At 35.7% G+C, this 18181-nt stretch overlaps 3 protein-coding genes and 1 non-coding gene across 6 annotated transcripts; 3 read left to right on the forward strand and 1 right to left on the reverse strand.

Annotated features, from left to right (window-relative positions):
- Positions 1 to 1511: 1511 nt before the first annotated feature.
- LOC118040265 (UDP-glycosyltransferase 87A1) lies at positions 1512 to 5927 on the forward strand. The gene is made up of 2 exons (XM_035047159.2): positions 1512 to 4187; positions 4790 to 5927. The coding sequence occupies exons 1-2, from the start codon at positions 3695 to 3697 to the stop codon at positions 5674 to 5676; spliced, it is 1380 nt and encodes a 459-aa protein (XP_034903050.1). The 5' UTR covers positions 1512 to 3694; the 3' UTR covers positions 5677 to 5927.
- A 5701-nt stretch (positions 5928 to 11628) lies between these two features.
- Positions 11629 to 14646, forward strand: LOC118040261 (uncharacterized). The gene is made up of 2 exons (XM_035047153.2): positions 11629 to 12699; positions 14019 to 14646. Exons 1-2 carry the CDS (start codon positions 11926 to 11928, stop codon positions 14232 to 14234), a joined length of 990 nt encoding a protein of 329 aa, XP_034903044.1. The 5' UTR covers positions 11629 to 11925; the 3' UTR covers positions 14235 to 14646.
- LOC118040259 (probable protein phosphatase 2C 26) lies at positions 14618 to 17726 on the reverse strand. 3 transcript variants are annotated; one of them, XM_035047150.2, is made up of 11 exons: positions 17500 to 17725; positions 16988 to 17039; positions 16813 to 16892; positions 16410 to 16491; positions 16132 to 16202; positions 15947 to 16026; positions 15749 to 15846; positions 15212 to 15335; positions 15048 to 15130; positions 14905 to 14953; positions 14618 to 14838 (listed from the first exon to the last, which is right to left on the reverse strand). In XM_035047150.2, the coding sequence occupies exons 1-11, from the start codon at positions 17649 to 17651 to the stop codon at positions 14714 to 14716; spliced, it is 996 nt and encodes a 331-aa protein (XP_034903041.1). In that variant the 5' UTR covers positions 17652 to 17725; the 3' UTR covers positions 14618 to 14713. The 3 variants fall into 3 exon arrangements, with proteins under 3 accessions (XP_034903041.1, XP_073261561.1, XP_073261565.1); XM_073405460.1 differs by having other exon boundaries at positions 14618 to 14953; XM_073405464.1 differs by lacking the exons at positions 15749 to 15846; positions 15947 to 16026 and having other exon boundaries at positions 14618 to 14953; positions 15212 to 15330; positions 17500 to 17726.
- An 85-nt stretch (positions 17727 to 17811) lies between these two features.
- Positions 17812 to 17882, forward strand: TRNAG-GCC (transfer RNA glycine (anticodon GCC)). The gene has a single exon. It is a non-coding gene; the product is annotated as a tRNA-Gly (tRNA).
- The last annotated feature ends 299 nt before the right edge of the window (positions 17883 to 18181 follow it).

The following is an 18181-nucleotide window of genomic DNA, read 5'->3' on the forward strand; positions in this document are numbered from 1 at the left end:
GAGGCTGTGATGAAGAAGATGGAAGGTCCGTTGGAACAGCTACCTGATCAGCAACTGTATTTTCAATGCTCCAACAGTTTGCTCGCATAAAAAACCTGCCGACACTAGCCAAATTTTTAGGTATTATTAATCTGGTTTCATAGCATAAATTGCTTCCTTGTTGCCTCTTCTCGTACTGATTTTTCTCTCATTAGGCTGAAATGAATGGCATCCATATATTCTTTCTGACTCTGTCATTTGATTTTTTATTCCTTTGGGACTGGACGAATAGAAATAACGGATGGCAATTAGTATATGTTTTATATGCTTGCCTATGTTTTGATGATGGAGAATAGATTGTTTACCACATCCAGGGAATTTCTTCAAAGCATGTAGCTGACCTTCGAACAATCTTCCGTGGAGATGAGGCAAGAGTTATATATGCAGCTCGCGTTGGAAAGCATTTCATGGGTGTCAAGAGCACAGTTTCTTCTAATCAACTCTGTCTATGGGCTTGAATCCCAAGTCTTCGACACACTAAAAGAAAAATTAGATTTACCAATCTATTCTGTTGGTCCTGCCATACCTTGTTTGAACTTAAGGACAACTATCCCGTCACTACAGGTTCTGATATCACCTATACTATTTCCAATGGCTAGATTCCCAACCTACACACACACACTGTTTTCTATGAGTTATTAAGACGTTTCCTTTCAATTTCCAGCAAGCAAATGGATGAAATTGCAGCTGGGTTGAGAAATGGTGGTGTTTGATATTTGTGGGTAGCTCGTAGAGAAGCTTACGGCTAAAAGGTGTTGGTAGGAGAGGCAAATAATGATGGCTTTGAAACACTAGATAGATAGGATAAAATACACTGTTTTATTTTATAAATAATTATGAAGTTTATATATCTTGTTAAGCTCTCAAACACATCCTTTCTTCTTCTTCTTTTTTCTTCTATTGTTTTTCTCTTATTTTTTCCACTTATAATAGCATAAATTTAGCTACCTATTTATACATAAATTAAAAGTATAAAAAAACATATTTCAAGTATGAACACAAAATGTTAGTGGTAGTGTGAAGGAGGTTGGCTGCTATGGCTGGTGGTTGCCTTTATTGACCTTCTGGATTGAGTTTACCACAACAAATCTCTTCTTTAAATTCAATCGAGAGATTTCATGCCAAGCTAGCATGCACTTCAATATGATAAATGTCTTTATCTTTAATAGCTTTGTAAAGATATCTGCAACTTGATCATTTATGTTGGAAGATATCAGTTTAATTTCTTTGTTCTTCACATGTTCTTGGATAAAGTGATAACGTGTATTGATGTGTTTACTTCTTTCATGATATACTGTGTTCTTTGCTAATATAATCACTAATCGATTATCGACATAAATCTCACCAGGATTTTCTTGAGGAAAACCCAATTGCTTCAAATAATATTATTATCGATTGCTTTTTGGATGACCATGTGAAAGATGTATCTCCTATAAAAAATAAAAATAAAAACCTTGTTGTGCTTTTCATTTCATTGAGATCTCTACCCTAACATTAAAGTAGAAAATGTTGATCCAACTATTTTAAAACTTAGTAGGAAGCTTGAGGTACTTGACATGTACTAGACCAAATATATTCTATAGAGTAGGACTTATTAACAGATATATGGAGACATCAGATCAGTCTCACTTGAATGCAACTAAGAGAATACTCCGCTACATCAAAGGAATGATAAATGAAGATATGTTCTATACTTCAAGTAAAAACTTCAATCTTGTTGGCTACTCAGATAGTGATTAGGGTAGAGATCTCGATGAAATGAAAAGCAATTGATAGTAACATTATCACATGGTCATCCAAGAAGCAATCGATAGTAACATTATCAAGTTGTGAAGCTGTGTATGTTGCTACTAACTCAGTTGTGCGCCATTTAATATGGTTAAGGAATATGTTGAAGCATTTGGGATTTCCTCAAGAAAATCCTACAGAGATTTATGTTGATAATCGATCACTGATTGTATTAACAAAGAACCCAGTGTATCAAGAAAGAAGTAAACACATCAATACACGTCATCACTTTATCCAAGAGCATGTGAAGAACAAAGAAATTGAACTGATATTTTCTAAAACAAATGATCAAATTACATATATCTTTACAAAGCCATTATAGATAGAGGCATTTATCATATTGAAGTTCATGCTAGCTTGGCATGAAATCTCTCGATTGAGTTTAAAGGAGAGATTTGTTGTAGTAAACTTAATCTAGAAGGTCAAGGAAGGCAATCACCAATCGTAACCTTCAATTGCCTTCACACTACCACTAACCATTTGTGTTCACACTTGAAATATGATTTTTTATACTTTCAATTTGTACATAAATAGGTAGCTAAGTTTATGCTATTGTAAGCGAGAAATATAAGAGAGAAATACTAGAAAGAAAGAAAGGGTGTTTAAGAGCTTAATAGTAGATATAAGCTTTTTGCTTATGAAATAAAACAATGTGTTTTATCCCCTTTGAGTGTTTTAAAGCCACCACCAGTAGCCTCTCCCACCAACACTTAGTATCAGAGCTTTGTTCATCAAAAAAATAGAAGAGTTTTTGGGATATATTTGAATTTTCAGTGTTGTTAACAACACTTTTTGACTATTCCACAGTGTAGAGTTCATCAATACGAACTCAATGGTGCAAAAATCAGCCTGATCGGAGCAAGAGGTTGCCCACACGCGCAGCCTGAAAGTCTTGTATTGTAGCCCACGTGCATATGACGCGCGAAAGAAAATGACTGAGCCACACACGCATCATATTTAAGTAACGCAAAGCCGTCTAGGTGAAGCCGGAAGTCGTGTCGACCAGCTGTTAGCCAAAGAATATTCTGGTTCAGTCCCAGCAGGTACATCAATACGGGTAGCTCGTAGAGAAGCTTACGGCTAAAAGGGAGTTGCGGTGAAAAGGAGATAGTAGTGTCATGGTGTAACCAATTGAAGGTCTTGTGCCATTCTTCTGTAGGGGGATTTTGGACACATTGTGGGTGGAATTCGATTCTTGAGGCTGTTTTTTCAGCGACACCAATGGTTGCTTTCCCTTTATTTTTCAATCAGGATCCCAATAGTATGCAGATAGTTGAAAACTGGATAATTCGTTGGCAAATGAAGAAAGATGAGTGGTCTAAACATTTGGTTAAAGGAGAGAAAATTACAGCAATCTTGGTTTCTCACGTATAAGCAAAACTTCAGACCAAATTCTTGTGTTAATTTAAAATCAATGCTTGCAAAATCTCTCTGTATTGTGGCCTGTAAACTGCCAAAACAAATATGGTGAAGACCTCGAAGACCCAAGAAACTGACACGATAACATCTGAGAGAAGCACTTTTCCCGATTGTGGGCATCTTTTGAAAAAGTAGCAAGAAGTTAAAAAGAAAGGAAAAAAAATAAGAGAAGAATGAAGACGGGGGCAGGTTGTGCTTAAAGATTAGGTACCATTTTTTTAACCTAGCAGCCAGCAAAAGAAGGATAAGAACAAAATTTTCCAACTCATGATTCCAGATTTCCACACAAGTAGCTATATTTTCTACGAGTAATAACTTTTTAATTCTTAAAATCTTATCTCAGCAATTTTTTGAAGTAAGTTCTTGTTGACCTTGCAACTTTTCTCCAGAAAACTAAAAAGTGCATCAGGAGCACAATAACTTAACAATCTTTCTACTTTCATCAGACATGAATTATGTTGGCCTGGAATCAACAGCAGTATGCCATGTGGTGGCGATGCCTTTTCCCGGCAGAGGCCACATCAACCCCATGATGAATTTCTGCAAGCTATTAGCTTCAAGAAAACATGATATTTTGATTACTTTTGTTGTCACAGAAGAGTGGCTTGGCTACATCAGCTCTGAGCCAAGGCCAGAATCTGTACGCTTGGTCACGATACCTAATGTCATCCCACCAGAGCGTCTAAAAGCAGTAGATTTTCCTGGATTTTATGAAGCTGTTATGACCAAGATGGAAGCTCCCTTTGAGCAGCTGCTTGATCAGTTTGAGATTCCTGTGACTGCTATAATTGGGGATATTGAGGTACGGTGGGCTATCAGCTTGGGAAACAGAAGGAATATTCCAGTGGCTGCTTTTTGGACGATGTCGGCAACATTTCTTTCAATGTTGTATCATTTTGATCTCTTCAAACAGAACCAGAAATCACCACCTAATTTGTCAGGTATGTAACTGCAGCTATCCTTATTATCTTACTTTGAACTTAATTTCAATGCTTATTAGCATCATGCGTGATTGTATATATTAGTGTTTGGTATAGGCTTAGTAGGTTCTGTCCGAGCTTGAAATCAATTAAGCACTCTGACAAGATGAAAAAAGAGAACAAGAAAATATTGTAAAATAAAAAATGTTTAGTTTTTTTACTGTTCAATGTGAAAGAGGAACTTGGAAGATTGAAGTGGAATTTTCAGCACAGAGTACGGTGAGGCTAGGGTTTTGAACTGGTATTTTCCTTACAGAAAATGGTGAAGCTAGGTTTTTTATTACGGTAATAACATTCAGAAAGGAACTTTTTGCGTTGTCCTTTGTGTGATAAATAGATTAAGCTAATGTAAAAAGATTTAAACAAATGGCAGAATGCATGATCTTGGATGAGATCAGATATTAGCTGCTTGGACATTTAAGCCAAAAACTTGAAGAATTCGTAGAGATCACAAATAAATGGTTCTTGTCTTCCTGATTGACGCTTTCTGAATTCCCATGCTAGTTGATATTTCTAAACAGAAAGTGATAGTAGCAACTGGGTATTTTTCTTGCATATAACAGGACAAGTGGATTACATCCCTGGAATTTCTTCATCACATTTAGCAGAACTCCAAAAGGTCTTCCAGAAGAATGATCAAAGAGTATTGCAGCTAGCCCTGGAATGCATTTCAAAAGTGCCGCAAGCACAATATCTTCTGTTCACATCTATCTATGAGCTTGAGCCCCAAGTCATGGACACAATGAAAGACACTTTTCAATTTCCTGTCTATCCTATTGGACCTGCCATACCTTACTTAGAGCTTGAAGGTAATTTGTCAGGAACTAATTACAGTCATATGGCCCCAGACTACTTACAATGGCTAGATTCTCAACCTAAAGACTCTGTCTTATACATCTCTTTGGGAAGTTTTCTTTCTGTTTCAAGCACCCAAATGGATGAAATTATTGCCGGGCTTCAAGATAGTGGTGTCCGATACTTGTGGGTGGCACGCGGAGAAGCTTCTCGGTTAAAGGACATATGTAGTGATGATATGGGGCTAGTGCTGCCTTGGTGTGACCAGTTGAAAGTGCTGTGCCATTCTTCCATTGGGGGTTTTTGGACACATTGTGGATGGAACTCTACTCTAGAAGCAGTTTTTGCTGGTGTTCCAATGCTTACTTTCCCTCTATTTTTGGACCAAGAACCAAATAGTAAGCAAATTTTAGAAGGTTGGGGGATTGGTTGGAAGGTTAAGCGAGGTGTGAAAGAAGAAAAATTCTTAACCAGAGAGGAAATTGCAGAACTTGTGCAGAAGTTTATGGATTTGGAAAGCAATGAAGGGAAAGAAATGAGGAGAAGAGCAAGAGAACTTGGAAATATTTGTCAACAAGGTATTGCTGAAGGCGGATCATCTACGACCAACCTTGATGCATTTATTAGGGATATTTCACTGGGCATCAGGCACTGAACAGTTTTTGATCAATGCTGTAATCATTTTCCAGTGATCGAGTTTATTCACTACAGGAAAAAAGTGCTTGTCATGTTGTCAGAGTTCAATGGAGTTATGTTCTCTGAAACATGATTAAGGTAAGGAATCAAGTGTTAACTACTTGTTTGTAGCATTCAATTAACTGATGAGTTCAAATGAGGAAAAAGAAGAAGAAGCTGTGCCTTCTACTTTGGTGAAAAGTAAAAATAAAAACTATTAGTATTCTCTCATGAATGTTTTTGTTTCATTAGCACTATCACGAAGATAAGGCTGTGCTTAATTTTAGATCAAGGAAATTAAATGATAATTAACATTTAAACCGCTTGAACTTTCCTTCGTAAATTTAGAGTAAAATATAGTTTCAACTACACTACTTCTTCAAACGAATATATTAATAGGATAAGGTGAAAATTAATGAAGATAGAGTTTTATATATATATATATATATATATATATATATATATATTAAATGATAGAGATGAAAAAAATTAATAATTTATTTTAATGTTTTTTGCTCTTTTAATATGTACAAAATAATTACTTTTCATTGAAAAAAAAAAAGATTTTAGTTTTTCATTTTATTATTTTATTGAAGCTGTAAAATTACGAGAGAAAAACTAAATTGCTTTTTTATTTTTGTTATTCCATTGGAGATATCTTGGGGAATTTTAAAAGCTCCACTTGAAATTTGAAAAATAGAGGGCGGTGAGCGGAGACCAAAGAAAAAACGTGCGATCTGCAAGGAGTAGCTTGGAATTGATGTGGCGTGATATGAATGGACAATGAGAACAGCGATGGTGAATTCTAAGGAGATTGTAACCTTCGCTCTCTCTCTCTCTCTCTCTCTCTCTCTCTCTCTCTCTAATAAACTGGCGATAAACACCCAAAATATAAAATAACACAAGATGAAATTTTTTCTTTAATAAAGTAGCACAATCTAAGGATGTTGTAATTATGAACTGCAATATCCATTGTCACAATTCACAAACGCGATATTTAATCAAATTTCACGTTATTAAAACATAATATTATTAAAATATCATGTTTTTGAACCGCAATATTTGATTCAGTATCATGGTTCAGAACCACGATATTATCAAAAAGATCATTTTATGAAATAATTGGATATTTAATAAAACAATTGGAGACATTAGCCAAAACGGTCGGACTATTTTAGCTATTATAAGATTTTGGATTATATTTGTATTGATATCGACTAGAATGTGTTATCTGTAGCTGAATTGTCATATTACCTTATCCGGGCAATATAACTCAACCATCTCAAAACATATTAGCTAGACTACTGTTGTTCATGTATCCATCTTGCTAGTGCAGACAATTAGACTAATGACCAATCTTTCTTTCGAGTAAGACATCCACATGATCTGTAGATTATAAGTTAAATAAATATCAAACAATAATAATTTAGTGCAGTTAATTATTTTATTTGACAAATAATTTAAAAAATATATTTGAATAACATATTGTTTATCGAGCTTGCTCTAATAAAATGATAGCATATATGCTAAATTGTTTTCAAAAAACTCATTCAACGCACCACCTCGAGTTAAAAACATGTGAGTTTAATTGCATTTTTCAAAGTTTCAAAAACACAATATAAATGTATATAATTAAAAAAATAACATCGCAATACCTACATCCTAGTAGGAGATGAAATGTAACCTTTATAGTTTGAATTGTTATATTTGGCAATCTTGGTATTTGAGCCCTTCCCATATGGAAATGTGAAGCATTCAAATCTAAATAGTTATTTATATATATTTTTATTTATACTTGTAAAAGTAGCAAACATCCCCATACTTGTATGACCTTATTTATGCATGCAAGACATAAATATTTATACAAGGATGCCAATATAGTAGATCTACAATTATACATGGGAATATCATCAAAATTTTCCAGGAGCATCAAATAATGCAAAGGAACATATCTCCCTGAGAGGTCAATGACTAATACACTGCCAAACATATGAAATATATATGCTCTGGCATACCAATAAATAAATTAAAATCATCATAATAATTAATGCGATTATAACATTTAAATCATAATTGATTTTGTACCCCTACAAGACCTCTTCATCACCATCGTCTGGTGATGTCAAAAATATCTTCCCAATCCACTTAAAATGTATTCTACCCTTTTAATTTAGAAGGAGAGGGTGATAATCTAAATGACTGCTTACATAACACAATCTTATTACAAACATCAGTATATGTGACTACTTGTTCATCAATAGACAATCCAAGCAAAACCAACACGTTATGTAGTGTTGGTATCATGTCACCAAAATTAATATGGAACATGTTTGTCGCACGTCTCCATCTCTCAACCATACATAGATTAAGTTGTGATCAAACTTGATGTGGTCAAGAAAACTAACATACAAATGGCTGAACTCACTCATGTAGTCACATTTGTCTATGTGTATAATAATAAATAGTGGTATAATCCTGCATAATAATTTAAACTATAATTATTGAAAATATAACATTTAATTATAATTAAACATAAATTAAAAATTTATTAAAAATTACTTATTTTTACAATACCAGCAAATATATCATCTGATCGATGTTAATCTGCAACCGTGGAACAAAAGTATTAGCAGACCTGATAGGCTTGTACTATGACTTATATGGAATATGTTCATACTCATGCTCTACATGAATATATGCTTTTTATGCTCATAGTAAATGCTCGTTCTAATCATCGTCCAAATGCAGATTACTAATATGAGTAGATAATTTAATTTATGTAATAGTCTATGTGATTGATGTATAATTATATAAAATTTAATATACTTAAAAAAATATAATAACATAAAATAACAAAAGACGCTGTTTGATTAGAACATGTTTTTGCAGTGAGTATTGTGCCACCCATCATTAGGAGGATTGTGGCCCAGAGCGGGTGGAATTCCATTCAAGAAGGTGTTTTAGCAGGTGTGCCTTTCCTTGCCCTCCCAATAGCTGCAGATCAACGCCCAAACAGCAAGTTAATAGTGGAAGGTTGGCTGGAGATTGGAGAAGGAGTTTAGGATGGAAAGTTTGGTGACAAGAGAGGAAACTAGGGGTCTTGTGCAGAAGTTTATGGGTTTGGATAGCAGTGAAGGAAGAGAATCAAGGAGCAGAGTGAAAGAATTTTAGGAGATACGTGAATAAGCAATCTCAAAAGGTGTATAATCTGAAACCAACATCAAAACCTTCGTCAATAGCCTCTGCTCTGGAAATTTGTCGTTTTCCTAGAACCATGAATAAGCACCTCAAACATGTGATAAAATCAATTTTAAAAACTTTGAATGTGGAGAACTGGAGAGGCAGAGTCTAGAGTGAAAAAAATGGTGATAAGAGAGGAAATTGCTGGATTTTGTCAGAAGTTTGTTTATTCTGAGAGCAATAAAGGAAAAAAAACGTGGAAAAGAGAGAAAGAGCTTCAGGAGACATGTCAAGATGCAGTTTCATAGAAGGGATCATCCAAGTCTAATTTCAATTCCTTTTCCTTCAAACAGTGATCTTTTGAGACAAACGAGGTACTTACATGTATTCGATTCCGAAATATGTTTATGAATATTGGCAATTTGATTGCCATGCATTCGCAGAATATAACGAAATTACAGTTAAACTGTAGAAAGAAATTCTATTTGTCAATAATTGAATGTGAATAGTGTACACAATTATTTTAAAAAATAAGCTATATCACCTAACTAATAAAATCTGAATTATATAAATATTACAAACCTATAAAAGTAATCCGAAAATAACAAATAAAAATTTCAAAACATTTGGAAATAACTCTCTCTTTTGTGCTCTTTGTTGGGGAATCGAAGGAGCATTCTAGGGGCGTCCTTTTTTCTCAAGTCCGCAGCGATGTTTCCAGTGTTGCAGCATTTTGATCGTTTTGTTCAACGGGAACACAATGTCTGTTCTTGTACAGTCGTTTGCTTTTTATGTAATTTCTGAGCAATTGTATGCTTGCATTTCGGTTGCTTTACCTACTCTGTTAACATCACAGTGAGAAGATTGTTCAGGAAAGGGTAGAGGTCAAAATGCTTATGGTGCTGCGGTAAATGTGTGTCGTCTGCAACTTAGCTCTTGAGGGTTTTGTGCCATCATTCTATAGAAGGATTGGTCATAGTGTGGGTGGAATTCTGTTCTAGAAAGCATTTGTGTTTGAGCTCCTTTTCTTACTCTCCTTATTGTTGTGTATCAAAATTATAATGTAGCAAGAAGCTAATTGTACAGGACTGGAAGACTGGTTAAAAGGTGCTGGAAAAACAGGGAGCAGAAAGTTTGGTTACAAGACAGAAAATTGCAGGGAAAATGCAGGAATTTATAAATTTGGAAAGCAATGCAGAGAAAGAAACTGAGGAGAAAAGCAAGAGAGCTTCAGGAAATTGCAGGGATAATGCAGGAATTTGGTTCCATACCTAACGTCATTCCATCAGAGCTGGTCCGCAACGCTGATCCAATTGGGTTCATTGAAGCTACCTTGACTAAAGATGGAGGCTCCATTTGAGAAGCTGCTTGATGGGTTTGATCAGTCCTTGAGGCCTACTCTTATATTGACCGATCCTTTCTTGTTTTGGGTGATTGTGTTGCGAATCGAAGGAGCATTCCGGTGGCTTCATTTTTTGTTCAAAGATTTGTATATGTAAAAGTATGTGCAGAAGAAATGCAAAATACTGATAACTTGCTTTCTCTTTGCCTACTTTTCTGTTTGGGTACAGAAAAGGGTAATGAAATAGTGGATTACATCCCTGGAGTTTCTCCGTTACGGCTACTGGATCTCCCGTCATTCATTTTTGCAAGCAACCACTGCATATTTCACCGAATCTTAGATCATATTTCTTGGATTCCTAAATCCCAATACCTCTTGCTTTCGTCAATTTACGAGCTTGAATCTCAAGCCATCGAGTCTTTGAAATCAGATAGCCATCGAGTCAATTTAGATAGCTTGGATTCCTAAATCCCAATATACCAGTGGCCCTGCCATGCCTGACCTGAGACGTGGAGACCATTCTTCTGCAAGTAACAATAACAATGAACTCAACTATCTAAGATGGTTAGATTACCAACGTGAAAGTTCGGTTCTATACATAAGCTTTTAAAAAATTGAATCTAAAGGTACAAGGGTCTTCACTATGCATTGTAAAAAAAAAAAATGATGTAATTGCCATTTTTAAATTTTGGAATGTCATTATGAACATTGTGAAATTACTAAATTAATCTTAATAAAATGATTTTTTTTGGTTTTTAAAGGGCAAAATAGGTATTTTACTTTGACCTCCTATATTTCAAACTCACTCTCCCCTCATTAATTAGCCTAAATTGGTCTGATCCAATAAAAACTAAATTAAAATAATAAATAAAAAACACTATGAGTATTGTGTTCATAATGTTTTTGAGAAGGAATTCATAATATGTTTTATATAGTAAATTTCCACACCTTTTAAATTTACTTATAATAATAATAACAATAATTATCTAAGTTTGCTTGCTTGTAGAATAAATCTTATAATATAGTTTTTCTTAACTGATCCAATAAAAGCTAAATTTAAAAAATAAATAAATAAAACACTATAAACATTGCATCCACAATGTTTTGCGAGGGGATTTATAGTGTATTTTATACATTGAATTTCCCACACTTTTTAAATTTACCTATTATTATTATTATTATTAGTATTTTCTAAGTTTGCTTGCTTGTACGATAAATCTCACAATGTAGTTTTTCTTGGCTCTTGTGTGTGATTTATAATGTGTGCATCAAATCACATCAAGAATTCTTTTAGGGACCTAAATACAAATTAGTTAAGCATTCAGGGACTAGCTTGTATTACTATTCACTCCTTGGCACCTAAACTCCATTCTCTCAATCTCACCACCTACTAGACTTTTTTACATGACACGCATTTTTGTAAAGACTGAGGGGGAAAAAAAAAAAAAAGAGGACCCAAAATCTTGGAAACCCTAACCTGTTCAATTGTCGGCCAAAACTTGCAAAACCATAAAGGACAAATCTTTTCTTTCTTTCTTTCTCTCTGAAAACTCCAAACAGAAAGCTCAACACATGTAAGTCAGTGTGTATGGCTATAACCCTTACCACTCAACACCAAAATCTATCCCTAAACAGTAACCATCAAAATCTCACTTTTTTTCACACCACCAATTCACTCCGTAAAACCCTGAACAATTCTCCACCACCATGGCCACCGACGCCGCCGCCACCAAATTCCAAAACCCCGCCGATTTCCGCCCCGATTTCCACCCGGAGAAAATATCTTCCACAACCTCCTACGATGGCCTCCATTTTTGGCAATACATGATTTCCGGTTCAATAGCCGGTCTTGTAGAACACATGGCTATGTTCCCTGTTGACACAGTCAAGACTCATATGCAAGCAATTGGGTCTTGCCCGATTAAATCCGTAAGCGTAACTCATGTCCTCAATTCCCTTCTTAAATCCGAGGGCCCTGCTGCCCTTTACCGTGGCATTGCCGCGATGGCTCTCGGTGCTGGTCCCGCCCATGCTGTCCATTTTTCATTTTATGAAGTCTGTAAGAAACATTTGTCGCGAGATAACCCAAATAGTTCAATTGCGCATGCGGTTTCTGGTGTTTGTGCAACGGTTGCTAGCGATGCGGTTTTCACACCGATGGACATGGTAAAGCAGAGATTGCAATTAGGGAGTGATAGTGTCTATAAGGGTGTTTGGGATTGTGTTAAGAGGGTGGTGAGAGAAGAGGGGTTTGGTGCATTTTATGCTTCGTATAGGACTACTGTTTTGATGAATGCACCATTTACTGCGGTTTATTTTACGATTTATGAAGCTGCGAAGAAGGGTTTGATGGAGATTTCGCCGGATAGTGTGAATGATGAGAGGTGGGTTGTTCATGCTACTGCTGGTGCTGCTGCTGGAGCTTTGGCCGCTGCGGTTACCACACCACTTGATGTTGTTAAAACTCAATTGCAGTGTCAGGTATTGTTCTTCTTACTCTGTTTTTAATTCACAATGAACTACTTTGCCAATTTGAAGAAAATATTAGGCTAATAGAGAGAAAATGCCTAGCTTTTAAAAGTTGTAATGCAATTGAAATCAAATTTTAGAAGAGGTTTTAATGATCTAAAGGGCTGATTTTGAGTGACCAAGCTAAGCTAATGTTTGGTAGACCTCCAGATGGTAGAATCATACTATCTCTGATCTTGGTGTATAGGCACACACAATACGAAGATGTTTTTACAAGGAAAACTGAATCGTCATTAGGAATTCCCTTACTAAATGCTTCATTTATTGAAGATTTACAAGGATGGGTTGCTAAATGCTTCATGATGAATTAATAATCACACTCTTCCAGCATCAGATCCAATATTTATACAATCTCTTTATTTTTTGTACTGCCCCACTCTGACCAATATATTCTAAATTTCTCACATACCATAACAACAGTATTCATTTTCTGGTCGAACCCAATATAAACTTGTAGCAATCACACAACCTGAAGATTTGGTGTTTTATAAGTATTATGGCTGTAAAGGAAGGAATTTGCCATCTATTCATTGTTTATACTTTAATGGGTTTTGGTTTAACTTTCGATAACTTTCGACATCTGACTATTTCATATCAGTCTCGCATGAAATCAATTTTACAAGAGTTGGTTGAATGTTAAATCGGTGTTCTCCTGCAGTTGATATCATGCGTCAGCCTGTGTGTTTTGTTTGTCATTGAATTTCATACAGCTCGTCCATCAGAAGGCTGTTGGTTCATCCAATGAGTCCTGATCAATTGAACTACCTAATCAATTTTAGAAAGTATTAAATTAAACCATCTAAATGCTTAAGAAGAACAATAAGATTAGAACTGAAGATATGTAATCACCTACTCCTGAACTAATTTGGACACTTGTCAATTTTACTTACCATGCCTTTCTGTGTGTGTTTTGTGATGTCTAGTCAGTGATCTTTGTGTTGATCTCTCGAAGAATTTCATTGTTCTACTCCAATTTGTATATATTATTCAACCCCCCCAAAAAAAAATGAAATGAAATGTTGGATAAAAAAGCATAGTTTATGAGAACCTACCAAGGCTACTAGTTACTACTAGATGCATCATGTAACTTATTGGTGTGTGGTACGATGGACTCACCATTGCATGCTAGGGGAGATGGGGTGGGACCTCAAGTTCACTTTCCCTCATTGTCACATAAAGACTGCAGTATGTATAAATTTGTGTATCATCTATTACAGGCGTTAAATTTCTCTTTATAATTTGATAACAGCTAACTCTGATTGGATTTGCAGGGTGTTTGTGGGTGTGACAGATTTAAAAGTGGTTCGATTGGAGATGTGATTAGAGCAATACTTCAAAAGGATGGCTACAGAGGCCTCATGAGAGGTTGGATCCCAAGGATGCTTTTCCATTCACCAGCTGCAGCAATCTCTTGGTCTACCTACGAAGCCTCAAAATCTTTCTTCCATAAACTCAATAGTAACAGTAACAGTGACAATGTCACTTGAATAACCAAGGAGCAATAGGCATTCATTATTCTGCAGTTGCATCAGCATGTACAAGTAATGGGATGCATCACACGAAGGATCACAAGCATGCACTTGTACCATTTCTCAGGCCTTGTTGCTAGCTGTCTATTTAATCGGTATTACGAGTCAAATGGAATATTCAGATAGAATGTGCTGTTGTACATGTAGCTGCTCCTTTAATAATCCTACTGTCCTTGCAATTTTCCCCCTCGTAATCTTAGTTTTCATGACCGTACAAGATTCTTTTATTACAACAAAATTTTTGACCTGTAATCTGAATATTCAAGAGTTAGTTGTCCTTGTGATAGCTTGCAGCTATTGAGTTGATGGAATTCTGCTATCATGTCTGAGTCATTCTAAAATTGTAATAAAATGTGGACAGTTTCAACTTGCTTGGCAGTCATTACAGCATCCTGAACTTTACAAGACAATCAAGAAACAAACAGAGAGTTTTATAACTATGATTCGAGTTTATTTTCTTGTTCTGTATGAGCTTCAACTGCCTGATCCTCAGCCAACAGGGAGATATGTTGTGACCTCACAACCTGACCAACAATCACAGTGACATCATCAAGTTTCCCACCTGCCAAACAAAGAACTTGGTCACTTGTGGTATTGAGGAAAAAGAACCCATCTTTGTAAGTTTTACCAGTAAGCTTCATGCCAAGAACTTTCTTCCAGAAAGGAACATCAAAGCCCTATCAGGAGCATTCACAAAGAAAATAACCGTCAGACTTATTGGAAATATGATTTAGTATTCAGCAGTACAGTTATCATTCCAAATAATGTTACCTTTGATCTGGCTTCCAATGAATAGGGGGATTCAAATTCTGAATTCGTAGAATGAATGCTCGCTAGGTTAGCTAATGCCTTTGCTAGCATTGAAATCAAATCTCAATTAGAAAAATATGAAGTTGATTGCCAAATACAAGTTCTTTTGATCTTTGAAGACATACCAGCCGCAGCAACATCACTATGTCCAGCAACTGTCGAAACAATCTCATGATCAAAAACGTTGTCAAAAAGCCCATCTGAGCCCATCACAATGGTGTCTCCTTCCATTACTTCCACCCTGCTGACCTTTTTAAAGAGATGATGATACAAGCAATTCAGATGATACGAAGCTTGCTAGACTACACAGACCATTTTTCATTCAAAATAAAAAACAGCGAAGTGGTAAGAGTGCATGAATTCTTTCCTGACCACGAGACATAATTTTTGTCTGCACAATCATTTAGCTAATCTTTACAGAGGAGGATGAAACAAGGGGGGGTGCATGGTTATCAACTGAGCCTTAAGGTTGATAAGCATTTAATTATCTTACACATGAATAGCTCAATGGATCATGAGAATTTAAGAAAACATTACCATTTCTGACATGAATTCATTGTACTATCAGCATAAGATACTCAGCTGAAAGTACCCAGTAGACATTAAAAATAAAAAAATCCCACGTTCTAGTATTGAGATGTGAGGTATAAAAATCACCATACCACCGCATCAAGGTATGTTTGGCCAACCATTTCCGAGCTCAGCTGGTAGGGACAATCAAAATAATGTTCTTGTGGAGATGTGGAAAAAATTATTCGGTCTGAAAGTTGAATAAATAATCAAAGTTCCCTCAATTTTAAAAGAAAAAAAGCATAAAAATAGATCGGCAACAAGAACAAATGAAAAGTAGGCCACAGCACCTCCACGGATAGCTCTCAGTCCACAATCCCCAACATTAGCAATCTTTAGTGTTCCATTCGTCTCCAACATGGCAACAATTCTACTCAACCAAGAGGGAAGTAGAGCTTAAAGACGATACAATGAGGTCCCTAAACATATGGTCTAAGGATGATGCTCTTGGGAAATATGGAGTGGATCAACTTACACAGTAGCTGAACCGACAGCAGAAGTGGCAGCATGTGCTTTCCTTATGAGAATTTGGGGATCATAGTTAACCTGCCAAATAGCAAAGATCACTAGATGTATTAGCTGAAAGCAAAGTAAGCAACCAAAAACATTCAATTGGCATGTAAAGACTACAGTGGCATACAGTCCTTGTAGAGATTGTTTGAAGAAAAACTAATTAACCAGAACATAACAATGAAATATATATATATATATATATATATATATAGTCTTTAACGGGTATTACTATGGCACTACCTCCTCATCCCCCACGAGACATGAAGCATTGACCATCAATTCCCGTGGGAATAACGAAGGATCGACATTCTGTTCAGCCCAACTGAAAAGAGCATTTAAACAGCATGAAAAGAGTCATAGTTCATAAACACCGTCAAGAAATATCTTGTGTCACAAAACTTTTCATACAAACTTCACACATGCTTATAGGCTTGCATGCCAAACAAAAAAAATCTCTTAAGTTTCTCGAGAGCAGAGCCAAAATATTTGCAAGTGTTTGAGTCATGGCTTATTTTATGATTGTCAATGTGATGCAACTCAAAATCAGTCACACACATACGTGACAAGGAAGCCAATGGTTTTCACACTTCCAAAAATGCATGGTAAAAGGGAACAACATATATACTTATGTAAAGTTTCATACCCAGAGACACCGTCAGCAACAGCAATAACGCCCCCATTGTAGTCGCTGACAAAGAATGCATCTTCCCCACCTCTTTCGACCTATTTTGAAAGACCAAGATTTCAAAGTTCAAAATAAATAAATGGTACTAACATCCAATCATTTGAAAGCATAAAGATGGATAATATCGGCATACCTTTTTAGGATGTGGAATCAAGTGAGTTCCAATGCAAAAGGATACCTCTGACCTAGAAATATTTTGAAAATAAATAAATAAATCAATAAACTTGTTCAATTAAAACTAAATATCAAGGCTTACTTTTATATGGTACTGAATCCGTCATCAGCGTGAACTTCTTTTTCTAAATAATCACTGTATAAGAAAAATAATTTTTGGGAGCAAAAAACCAAAAGTACAGGAAATCTCTTTACCAATATCAAAGAAATGAACAAAACGACTAAAATCATTAAATAAAATGGCAGTAATTATAAGCTATTTTCCATTTAATTTACATGGACTGCAGAAAGAAACCAGAATCCCAACTTTTCCAGGCAAAATTTAGCACTTTTCTTTAAAGGACCTATCTAACTTTCTTCACTGACTACAATGTTGTGTTTTCATTTGCAATTTTGTTTTTGTTTGATAATTTATGAAAGGGAGTTCAGTTGGCAAACAAAGGAAAAGATAACATGGGAGAAACAGCTTACCGATTTAGTTTGGTTTGTGATGAAGCTGCATGACACAGTAACCTGTGTTTCTTAGGAATTGAGTTTCTGTTCGATGACGATGATAATAGATTAGGAAAAGAGGTTGGGAGAGACCGAGAAATCGAAGCCCTGAAAACGGTAACCATCGCCATTTCCCGCTTCAACTCTCTCTCTCAAGTAACTATGCAACACCCTTATTTACAGAGCGAGTTCAAATCAAATGTGTGTGGTTCTTAGCACTTTATTCGAAGCCACCAATAGCAAGAAGTCAATTGTTAATAATTACTTTCTCTTGCAGAATTATAACATCAGGCACCAGTGGTCTAGTGGTAGAATAGTACCCTGCCACGGTACAGACCCGGGTTCGATTCCCGGCTGGTGCAAATTGTTTTTTATTTTTATTTTTTCTGTTTCAAATTGTTTACATAATGAGTTCAGAGAGAGGATTAGGCATTTGACATGCCTGCGTAATGGTTATAACTTGTACATAAATCCATCTTTGCCTTATTAGAAATTTTCGACTTTTCGTTCTCCATACCCGGACATGAGGTTTGGGATTGTGCGGGTCGGGTTAGTGGAGCAGTAGATTGGTCAGCTTAGGAGATTCCCGGCTGGTGCAAAATGTTTTTTATTTTTATTTTTTCTGTTTCAAATTGTTTACATAATGAGTTCAGAGAGAGGA

Source organism: Populus alba, chromosome 1 (assembly GCF_005239225.2).
Source record: "Populus alba chromosome 1, ASM523922v2, whole genome shotgun sequence".
In the NCBI taxonomy this organism is placed as follows: Eukaryota; Viridiplantae; Streptophyta; class Magnoliopsida; order Malpighiales; family Salicaceae; genus Populus; species Populus alba.